This window comes from Perca flavescens, chromosome 11 (genome assembly GCF_004354835.1).
Source record: "Perca flavescens isolate YP-PL-M2 chromosome 11, PFLA_1.0, whole genome shotgun sequence".
NCBI lineage: Eukaryota > Metazoa > Chordata > Actinopteri > Perciformes > Percidae > Perca > Perca flavescens.
The window spans coordinates 5,586,231-5,598,240 of NC_041341.1; the positions used below are offsets into that span (position 1 = coordinate 5,586,231).

Genomic DNA, 12,010 nt, shown 5'->3' on the forward strand with positions numbered 1-12,010 from the left:
CATGAGAATGCTTTGCATCAGATTACACACCCGGTTCCTCTTAAAAATGGAAGGGAGAGTGTAATCTGTTGTGTCCTCAAATGTAAGAGAAGCTCCCTCGTTTCTAGTTGCAAATTAACCCCGCCTCTTCAATTTCGTTCTTTGTCACCCAAAACTATGATCTGGGATCTCCAGGGTGCAGGAATTTTCCCTTTCATTGGGGACATTTTTATTGTTTGTGTCTTTGTATATTACTGTATGGCATAAGAATACAAGCAGCAGAGAAGGCAGACAGGTACCTCTGGTTTCCAAACGGGAGTCTAAAAGACAATGCATGGGGCTATATCTAGGAAGGGTTTGAAGACTTAAGGGTACGGTAAGCTTGAAACAATTTGAATCTGACTTCTCGCCCAACTGTCCAAAGATAAATGTGCTTATGCCTCCTCCAGGCTGTTGCATATGTTCAGCTGGATCAACATCTGGAAGGGGACTTCAGGGCTACTGCTGTACCAAAAACATTCCCTATGTGGACAACTTCACTTCATTCTACCACAGAACTGACCTCTTCAAACATGATTGCCTGAATCATACAGGATCTCGTCTTTTATTCATGAACATGTTATGTGTCTATTTGTGACCCTCTGCATTATACCAACATAATCACCGGGAGAAGAGTTAAACTCTGCGTTTGTCTGTGTTGGCTCTGTTCATTTCCTACTGCATTCAATTTGTAAAAGATCTCCTAACTTAACCAGGGAGGTAAAAATCCTGCAATGGAAATTCAAACGTCTGCTATTATTTTGGTGAAAGTAACACAAAAGTAGTGTAAAGCATTATAATTCAGAGACAGTCATATTGTAATGTCACTAATTACTCTCAAATAACAGAAACTAGTAATTTATAATTTATTACAGTTTATAAGTGGCTGCCAGTAGATCTGCACAGGACGCTGATTGGCGTGACGCTGGGCCTCGGTGGCTTGGACACAAACCATAGAATGTAAATATAATGGACTTTGCATCAGTCACGTATCCCATTGGCTTGTGGACTTATAAAGCTATGAGTTTTCATTTTGCATCTTGCTATTTTGGAGCCAGAAATGACCATATTGGTACAAGAGGGCGGAATTGGGAAGAATGACGCAGCTTAGCCACCACCGTGTATGGTTTCAATGGCGCTGCACTAAGCTAAACGCTAGAGAGGGAACGTCGCAGATTTATTACCGGTTGATGCGAGTCTTCCAGCAGACTTTTGCCGGCAGGTAAACATGGACCTCCGTGCCGATTGGGGGTATTGCTATGGAAAAAGTACGCAGGACAAAACTCTGGTAAGCGCAAATAACGTTTAACCATGTGTCCAGCTAATTTAAATAGCTCACATTACTGTATTGTGTGAACAGTAATCTTCATTTAACATTGTAAGTGGCATTTTCTTTTTGGGGATGCAAATGTTTCCCCAAAACAAGTTGCTTCCCGAGACTATTTTGCAGAACCTCCTTCACTGCATCCAGAGCTTAGCGCCTCCCGAAACAATTGTGCGTGGTTTAAAGAAATACAAACAACTCAGAGCGTTTTTTTCTCTTACCCAAGAATGTATCTGTGGTGTAGCCAGACCTTACACCACAGGGCTGTTGAGATAGAGCTGGCAATGCAAGACTACTGTCTCAGTAACTTGCCAAGTAATGTGTAGGACATTAATAGGACAAAGGAAAGGAAACAAGGGTAAAGAATAACAATGGAGACACTGGATAGAGAGACAGTTGGAGAAGCAGGGTTACAGAGAAAGTGATGAAGATGATGGTGGGATGTGCAGAGTGAGGGAGGAGGAGCATCAGAGTCCAACAGGGACTGAGAGAGAGGAGGGGACAAAGAGAATGTGAGAGAGATAATTCAGTTACATGACTCAGGTTTGTTCAGAAAGCTGCAGCTATCTGCAAATCTCTGCAGATGGAGGTTAAGGACAGAGACAAGCTCTGCTTTCCACAGTTCCCAAACACCTCCTGCAGGAAGCCCTCGTCTCCTTGGCCCCAAACAGTTACCATTATGTTCTACTCCATCTCTCTGATCACTGTGACTCTCAACCTGCTCATCATCATCTCTATCTCCCACTTCAGGTAGATATTAACTTCTCAGCTTCTCTCTACAGGATTTGTAACTTAAAAATGTGAACAGCTGCTGTATATTTAGAAGAATTGTCTTTGAGTTAGTTCTGAATAATGTTGCTCCAAATTTCTGACTTTGATGCCAGAGACTGTTGTTCATGTCCACTCTCTTACCAATATTAAGCATTGTTTCTGTCCATCGTGACCTTAACCAAGTCATTTTAAATGTCTACACTACTGATGTGGTTGATCGGAAAATTTTCAAGCTCATATTTCTCATCATTTTAATTTATTATTTTAAATACTGGTTTGGGTTTTTCTGTCATTGTTGCTTAAATGGTGCTTTTCTCTTTCCCTCCAGACAGCTCCACACACCCACCAACATCCTCCTCCTCTCTCTGGCTGTCTCTGACCTTCTAGTGGGCCTCCTGCTGATGCCTGTAGAAATCCTCCGAAAAACATCTTGCTGGTTTCTTGGTGACTATGTGTGTTCTGTATATTCTCTTATTTCAACTAACATTCCCTCCTCATCAATAGGTGACATAGTGCTCATATCAGTTGACCGTTATGTGGCTATTTGTGACCCTCTGCATTACAACACTAAAGTCACTGTGAGAAGAGTTAAACTCTGTGTTTGTCTGTGTTGGCTCTGTTCTGTTTCCTACAGCCTTTTTTATTTAAAGGATCTCCCGACTCAATCAGAGAGGAATAATTACTGCTACGGAGCATGTGTGTTTTTCTATGACCCTGTCTCAGTGACTTTTGATCTTGTTTTGACCTTTATTATTCCAGTTACTGTCATCGTAGCTCTGTATCTGAGAATATTTGCCGTGGCTGTGTCTCAGGCTCGTGCCATGCGCTCTCACATTACAGCTGTCACACTCCAGCATTCAGTGACTCCAAAGGCAAAGAAATCAGAGCTGAAAGCAGCCAGGAAGCTTGGTGTTCTTGTACTTGTGTTTCTAATATGTTTCTGCCCATATTACGGTTTCGCTATTGCAGGTGATACATTTCTCACCACTTCATTTGCATCCTTTATTGTCCCAATGTATTATTCTAACTCTTGTCTAAACCCTGTGATCTATGCCTTCTTGTACCCCTGGTTTAGAAAATCAGTTAAACTCATTGTAACTCTTCAGATACTGCAGCCTGGCTCCTCTGAGACCAACATGCTGAATGAATATGTTCCTGCTGTTCAGTGAGTGAATTATCAAATACAGAAAGTGAAGATATGCTTTCCTGTCTTTAAGTCTAAATTGTGTATGAACAACAATTGGAAGACCTCTACTTCAGCTTTATCTTGTTGTGTATTGTGTCTCTCTGATGCTGCTGCATTTAAAGAAAGAGTCATAAGCAGCATATAATGTTTCTAGGTAATTACCCAGTTTAATGCAAGCTTTAAATTGACACATGTACGACACTTGTGCAGTATTTTTTCCTTTGTGATAGAAAACATTTCAACCCAACACAACAAAAGAGCTACTAAAGCTTTGTATTTATGTATCTCTATATGGTGAAAGCATCATCCCTTTTATTTGTGTCCATTTTGTTGCAAACAGAAATGACAGGCCTGCTGGGCTCCTGTTTCACAGAGAAAAGATGTCTCTGAACATTCACACTAGTATTTAATTTATTGTCTCTATGACAGAATTATTTAAAGTACTATGAAGTCCTGTTGCGGGAAGTAAAAAAAAATAGATTATTTGAAAAGACAGGATTATCTCCAGTTCATCAGATCATTGCAGTCACATTTCCAGAGAAACATGTAATCATAGGACAGAGAAAGTTAAAGTTACACAAATTATGTAAAGTGTAATGGGTTGCAATTTTAAATCAGTTTCATTACAAAGAGATCAGAATTATTGTAATTTATGTAATTTTATGGCATAGTGATTTGTTGTGAAGTGACATATGATAATAAACAGACATATTCACAATGTAATATTGTGTCTTTTTATTGATTGTTCACACTGATGTGACATGACAAGAGACAATAATGACATGTTGGAAACTCCAGAACAAAAACTAAACTAGGTGTCTTATTAGCCTTCATACTTCTGGACATCTGAGTGGGATTGCTGCATTCAAACCTGCCCAAAAGAACCGGACCAAGGGCAAAAACCAACCCTAGTGTGATTCAACCAAACTAAATGAGGCAGGTGTTAAAGCCTATGTCAATTTTTTAGTGTTCCACTTTTTGGTGGTCCACTTTTCGGTCCCCTTGGATGACACATGCCAGCAAAGAACACCCTTAGTGTAGCAGCCTGTGCCATGCAATAATTATTGTTCAGTGTAGAGCTCCATTATCTGCACACTTAAACTGCCACAGTTATTCATGAAATGCTCTGTTGACTTGCCAGAAGATGGAGCTGTTGACTTGTATTTTGCACGATAGAAATTAAGTAAAGCAGTTGAAATGACAAGGTGAATAGTTGTGTAGTCAAGTCAACCGTTTTCAAGTCCAAGACCAGGACTAGTCAAGAACAAGTTCACATGATAGACAGAAAAATAGAATCCTATTCAAGACCACTTAGATACTTGTTCATAATGTATGTGATGCAAGAGACACTATATCTTTTATTTTAAGATAATCAATTTGCATTATTTGTTGTAATGATCCAAAAGTAAGTACAGTTTAACAACACTGTAGGATCAAATGAGCTTATAGACAGGTGTCACTAAAAACACAGGTGTCCCTAAAAAATACAAATGTTCCCCTTTATGAAACTTATCACTTGTCTTGAAAAAATCCACAGTACAAAGTGCTCAGTGACATTGTGTCTGTGGCCGAAATAAAAAAAAGCTTTGCTGCTCGGCCCCTAATTATCATCAAGGGATTCATTGTAAATTTCCTCGGGTATGTAAGGTATATCAAATGTGGCCTACCACACTCATCCCAGAGCTGAGAAATATAGTACACCTAAAAGTAAGTGAAAGAGACGGTCCAATGGGGGTATTCACTGAAAAAAACAGCTACCATGGAAACAATGTTTTTTTGCACTTCATCAAAGGACCAAAAATGTAGTCTATTTAGCAAAATTGTGATAAGATGTATGTGGGTACACGTAACATACATGGAAAGGATGAGAGCACAATAGTAGCATCAGACATAATGATGGCATAATCTTTCATAGTTGTGAATGGATGAAACTGACACTCCAAAATCCACTATGAAAACTGAAGATCAAAATGAAAGTGTAACATCAATATTGAACAGGCTGGCCTGTTTTTGTAGCTCACTTGAACAAATCAAGCTAAAAGAGGTGAAGAAAACAGTAAACACTTATAAAATAGTTAAGTAAAATAGGTCAAACGATGCTAAGCCAAATGAAGCTATGGACGCGATTTAAAATATGCAGGACAGTTGTCCACAGCACAATCTGCTTAGAACTCGGAACCAAAGAGGCCATAGGCAGGTTCTGATCTCAGGGAGCTATTATCTGGGTGATGTCACAAGTGTGGAATAAATTGTAGTTGAAGTGGCAACTACAAACTACAACTACAATGAAGTAGCATTCTTCAGGTGGAAGTTTTATGCAAGCTCAGCTCCAGATCCTGTGTCTCCTGAACCCATCACTCCAGCCTCCTCTGCATCTCAGTCTGCTAGCCTCGGGCCTGCAAGAATCCAGCCTGTATCCCAGCCTGCCCCCCAGTCCGCTAGCCTCGGAATCATTAGCCTCCGGCCTGTCTTCCTTGACCCGGTTAGCCCTTCCCTTCTTTGGTCCAGTATATCCTGATCCCAATGAGCCTTCAATGAACCAGTTGAGGTGCCGCCCTACTGTCAACCATCTTTCATTGAGTATCGCCTTGGCTTTTCTAGATGGTATCTGTTTGGAAGATTTCAGCTCTGTCCCTGCAGTTGCCACGCCCCCTTTTCTTTTCCACTCAGTTCCCCCTGTAGTTCACCACACCTGCAATCAATTAGCCTCAATCAGCCACAGACTTTATTAGACAGCACCTGTGCACATACTCCCTTCCCTTTTGTTCATACCACATGGAGGATCTTTGATGCTGGAAATGCTGTGTCTCCTGTCTTGTGTGCGTTATTAAGCTATAAACCACACATACACACAAACCTGTAACCTGTCATCTTGATAATGATTGGAATAAAGGAATTGTGGAATTGAAAGTGACTTGACAGACCTGTTCTTACCGACACCTCCACTGGTCTCAAGCCAGCCACCCACACATCTCTCTACACCTCCTTTTCATGGTCCTTCGAGCCGGAACCATTGATGACCAGTGGAGATGTCCAGTCACTCCCTGCCTTCGTTACTTCGGCGTCCACACCACCAAGCCCCGCTACCTGTCCGCTACGATGACTACGTCATGGAATACGGTCAGCGGCCACAGCATCCCGCTGCTGAAGCAACAGAGCCTCACCCTCTTCACTCTGCAGACATCTGTGGTGTTGGACCTTGGTATCAACCACAGCACGAGTATGAGGAGGATGACGATCCACCTCAACAACCCAGTGAGTATGATGAAAAGGAAGAGCTGGAACCACCAGAAGAGCCAGAGTCAGTTACAAACCCTCCCTCACCTGTCTCTTCTGGAAGAGCCCCAGCTCCTGACCCTCATGTAGCCCCACTTCCTGACCCTTGAACTGAGCTCTTACAGCAGCTACTAGTGTAAGTAAGAAATCAAGGTAGCCTAATCCAGTGCTGTATGCTTGGTAGTGGCCATTCCTCACGGTCTCGTTCATTACCATCCCCTCGCCCTGACAACCTCGACCCTCAGATGGTAGCATCACAAGCCCAGCATGCTGCAATGCCACCTCAAGCTAACACAAGCGACCATAGGCCCTTTCCTCCCCCACCTCAGCAGCAGCCTTCTTGTCCCCCTCCTGTAAGCCGTGCCCCTTTGATTCAGCCCCTAGCTCCTCTTGCTCATAGTCAGTTTCCTGCCACCAGTCAAGACCCAGTCCCACGTAACCCCTTGTTCCCAGCCTACACGTTGCCCCCTCAACCTTCGCCTGGAGCTATGGCCCTCTCTTTCCAGCCAGCGTACCAGCTACGCAATGTTCAGCTTCACCACTTTGCTCCTGCAGACCCTCCATGCCAGTTAGCTCCTCCTTCAGGCAGACTACAGTCATATAGAAAGATAGAAGGTCCATCATTCCCTGATCTCAGTAGAGAGGATGAAAGCCAGTATATGATGTTAAAGATGGCCCTGTCCAACCTGTTAAACCCAGAAGAGTCTGAGCAGTACAAATACCACATCTTACTGGATCACTTAAAGATAGATCATGTGAGGCAGCTTGCCTTAGCTTATGTTTATGCCCAAGATCCCTACACTCAAGTTATGGCCAACCCAGACAGCTCGCTCTGAGAGAGCTCCAGGCTGTAATGGAGATGCCTGCTATCCGGATAGGTGATGGTAGAGGCCTAGATCAGTTTTCCCTTAGAGTACAGGCCTTAGTGGTTCTCCTCCAGTCCATGGGTCACGAAGGTCTCTCTGAGCTTACCTGTGGCTCACATGTTGAGCGGTTACTAGAGAAACTACCCAGTGAGCAATTTTGCCAGTTTAAGAGAAGCATGAGTTTGAGCAGACCAGGTCCGCTCTCCTATAACCTCTTAGATTTCTCCTCCTGGCTGCAACAGGAAGCCCGCTGCTGGCCCAGAGGGGAGAGAACCGTTCAGCCAGCCAGAACGAGGCCACGAAGCCTCCCTGATCCTCGGCTGGCTAGCAGCCTCCCAGATCCTCGGCTGGCTGCCCGTTCCCCCTAAGACTCTGCCGGTCTCCGGTGCCCCTGAGATCACCCCTGAGACTTTTGCCCAGTTTTAAGCTACATTTTTACGTTACAGAATTTAGATCTTGTTTGTTTATATCTGAATGTTTTACCCAGATAAGAGATTTTAGTCATTGATCGCCTGGATTTTAAGTTATTTTAAGTTATAAGGGAGGAACTGGGTTAGCCCTGCTGCACCCAACGCTGCTTTCACACCTCCTTAAGGTTTCACTCGACCCAGAAAGATCAAGTAATTGTTCAGGAATGCCAACAAAGAGATTGCTGAATTTAGGTTTGCCGGCTTTCCGAGGAATTGAAGACCAAAGACGCCCTGCTTATGCCCGACGTCTAAGGTTGCTGCAGCTTTATCCTCCTGTGTGGGTTGTGTGGCCACGTATTTGGTTCATCATGGAACTAATGATACTTTTCATAATTTATGTGAATGCACAGAAACAGGATCTTAACCTTCTCATTGATGTTTTGAAGAGTACTGGAAAACCTGTTTTATTTCTCGCACTTCCGTCTCTTGGTTGTGGAGCTGGTTGTTTTAGCGGACTCCTCAACCTTCAGACTGGATTTAGTGCGCCAGCATGCTCCACATCATAGGTTTATATACTGACTAAGACTTGGCAGAGGAGCATGGAAAACGGTCCTCTTTGAACTTTGACCACCGGGCTGTTCTTTTATCAGTACTCCTAGGACTTCGGGTCGGACTGGAGGGCTCCCTGTGTTGTAGAGGAACTGTTTTTGAAGTCGGACGGTGTCCATCTAGGTTTTTTCGTCGTTTGAACTGCAAGTGACTAAAGTTGGTAGTTCAAATCCGTTTTAATGTATTTTAATTTACCCAACGCCCAAGTTCTAACAGTTGTTTAATGTCTGAATTCAAGTGATTTTTTTATCCTCTATTATTGGGTTGGTCAAAGTAGTTATGGTTGGTGATTTAAATATTCACGTCAGTGACTTTCTTGCACCTTTGCTGCTGATATTCTTAATGTCACTCAGTCTTTTAATTTTACTCAACATGTGTCTGGTCCCACACACATTAGGGGTCAATCTTTTGGACCTTGTTCTCACACTTTAAATCTTGACTGTTTACTCGGAGAAGCAGCATTATACAGACCGACACTGATTCGAAACCGTTCCCTATCACGGATATAGTGTACTACATAGTGTGTTCGCCATCTTCTAGTGGTGTTTGAATTCTCCTCTGTTAATTTCATTCACTATTTAGTCAAATATAAAATACCCACAATGCACTGCTAATTTGAGTGTACATACTACTGTATGTACCCTACATTTTACTCCCGTATACCACAATGCAATGCGGCCATGTTTTCCTGGTGGAGAAGAAGACGCAGAAGCACCTGCAAAAACTGAAAAGGAAAAATCAACCTTTTACTATCCTCCTGAATGCTCGTTTTGTTTCAGGGACTTATTAGAAGTTATTTTGTTTCTGATTGTTTACATTATGCAGAGCGCGCCCGCCTCCATCACACAAATAACCTGCGCATCTACTGATGTGTTTGTTTCCTATGTAGTTTGCTATTTGAACACTATATAGAGAATAGTGAATGAGTGAATGAGGGAACAGTTTCAAACACACGTCTTTTAGTTAAGATTTCCTGTGTGAATGTCGGTAAACCTAATGACAGATGCTGCAATAGTACAGCAATAGTTCCTCTAAGTTAACGTCTTTTGGACTTGAGACTTACTTGGGTGCGGAGCAAACACTGACTGGTGAATCTATGATGTAAGATTTAAGCTAACCTTATTAGGATCCTTCATTGTGGTTTTAAACTTTGCCCAGTACAAACACCTAAACCATGCCCTTAGCTGCTAGTATGTCTGCACAGGACACTGATTGGCTCGGTCTTGGTGGCTTGGACAGCAGACCATAGATTGTAAATTTAATGGTCATGGGGGGGGGGGGGGTCTTAGGAGACCGTTTGGGCTTTAGCAGAAAAGGGGGAGGGACTGAGAAGTTGTCAATGTTCAAATTCTTTGGCTAAGTCCTCGATCTTCACAATACCTACAGCACCTTTAACTTCATTTAATATTGTGTATGGCGTTTTCATTTGCCAGGGGTAAATGTTTCATCAAAACAATTTCCTTCACAAGACTATTTTGCAGAGCCACCGTCTCTGCACCTTAGCGCCTCCCGAGTCAATTGTGATTGGGTTCTCCTATTCCAGAATGCATCTGTGGACCTTACTCCACATGGCTGTAGAGATAGAGCTGGCAATGCCAATAATAGGAAAAAGGAAAGGAAACGAGGGTAGAGCATGACAAAAAGAGATATTGGATAGAGAGACAGTGAGAAAGGCAGGGATACAGAGAGAGCAATGAAGATTATGGTGGGATGTGTAGAGTGAGGGAGGAGGGGCATCAGAGTCCAACAGGGACTGAGAGAGAGGAGGGGATGAAGAGAATGTGAGAGAGATAATTCAGTTCCATGACTCAGGTTTGTTCAGAAACCTCCCAGAGCTGCAGCTATCTGCAGATCTCTGCAGATGGAGGTTGAGGACGGAGACAAGCTCTGCTTTCCACAGTTCCTAAACACCTCCTGCAGGAAGCCCTTGTCTCCTTGGCACGAAACACTGCTCATTAACATTGTGTGGTACTCTATCTCTCTGATCACTGCAACTCTCAACCTGCTCATCATCATCTCAATCTCCCACTTCAGGCAGATATTAACTTCTCAGTTTCTCCCTACAGGATTTGTAACTTAAAAATGTGAAAAGCTGCTGTATATTTAGAAGAATTGTCTTTGAGCTAGTTCTGAATAATGTTGCTCCAAATGTCTGACTTTGATACCAGAGACTGTTGTTCATGTCCACTCTCTTACCAATATTAAGCATTGTTTCTGTCCACCTTGACCTCAACCAAGTCATTTTAACTGTCTACACTTAAACATATGGTAACTACTGATGTGGTGAAACGGAAAATATACAAACTCATGTGGATTTGTATTCTTTTTTTTGATAACTTGTTTGCGTTGTTTTGTCACTCTTGGTGGTTAAATGGTGCTTTTCTCTTTCCCTACAGGCAGCTCCACACACCCACCAACATCCTCCTCCTCTCTCTGTCTGTCTCAGACCTTCTAGTGGGCCTCCTGCTGATGCCTGTAGAAATCCTCCGAAAAACATCCTGCTGGTTTCTTGGTGACCTTGTGTGTGCTACGTTTACTCTTCTTTCAGGCATCATTCCCGCATCCTCAATAGGTACCATAGTGCTCATATCAGTTGACCGTTATGTGGCTATTTGTGACCCTCTGCATTACACCACTAAAGTCACTGTCAACAGAGTTAAACTCTGTGTTTGTCTGTGGTGGCTCTATTCTGTTTCCTACAGCCTTCTCTTTGTGAAAGATGACCTGACTCAACTGGAGAGGTTTCATTATTGCCACGGAGAATGTGTGTTGGTTATTGACTTTGTTTTAGGACCTGTAGATCTTGTTTTGTCCTTTATTGTTCCAGTTACTGCCATCATAGCTCTGTATCTGAGAATATTTGCCGTGGCTGTGTCTCAGGCTCGTGCCATGCGCTCTCACATTACAGCTGTCACACTCCAGCTTTCAGTGACTCCAAAGGCAAAGAAATCAGAGCTGAAAGCAGCCAGGAATCTGGGTGTTCTTGTACTTGTGTTTCTAATATGTTTCTGCCCATTTTACGCTATCTCTCTTGCAGGTGACAGCTTGGTCAGTGCTTCATCCACATCCTATGTTATCTTTGTGTTCTATTGTAACTCTTGTCTAAACCCTGTGATCTATGCCTTCTTGTACCCCTGGTTTAGAAAATCAGTTAAACTCATTGTAACTCTTCAGATACTGCAGCCTGGCTCCTCTGAGACCAACATGCTGTAGAGAGGCGGTGGAGGGACTGAGATCAGACTCGGTCTAAGGATAAATTAATAAATATGTTCCTGCTGTTCCGTGCGTGAATTATCAAATACAGAAAGTGAAGATATGCTTTTCTGTCTTTAAGTCTAAATTGTGTATGAACAACAATAGAAAGGCCTGTGCTTCAGCTTTATCTTGTTGTGTATTTTGTCTCTCTGATGCTGCTGCATTTAAATAGTCATAAGCACCATATACTGTTATTTAAGTTGTCACATATTTACACATGTATGACATGTATAAACCTTTTTTTCTTTGTGATAGGAAACATTTCAAACCAACACAACAAAAGAGCTACTAAAAC

The 12,010-nt window shown here is 42.6% G+C and overlaps 1 protein-coding gene across 1 annotated transcript; it reads left to right on the forward strand.

The window, feature by feature from the left end:
• Positions 1-10,321: 10,321 nt before the first annotated feature.
• LOC114564305 (trace amine-associated receptor 13c-like) lies at positions 10,322-11,703 on the forward strand. Its single transcript, XM_028591563.1, has 2 exons — positions 10,322-10,494; positions 10,857-11,703. Exons 1-2 carry the CDS (start codon positions 10,322-10,324, stop codon positions 11,671-11,673), a joined length of 990 nt encoding a protein of 329 aa, XP_028447364.1. The 3' UTR covers positions 11,674-11,703.
• The last annotated feature ends 307 nt before the right edge of the window (positions 11,704-12,010 follow it).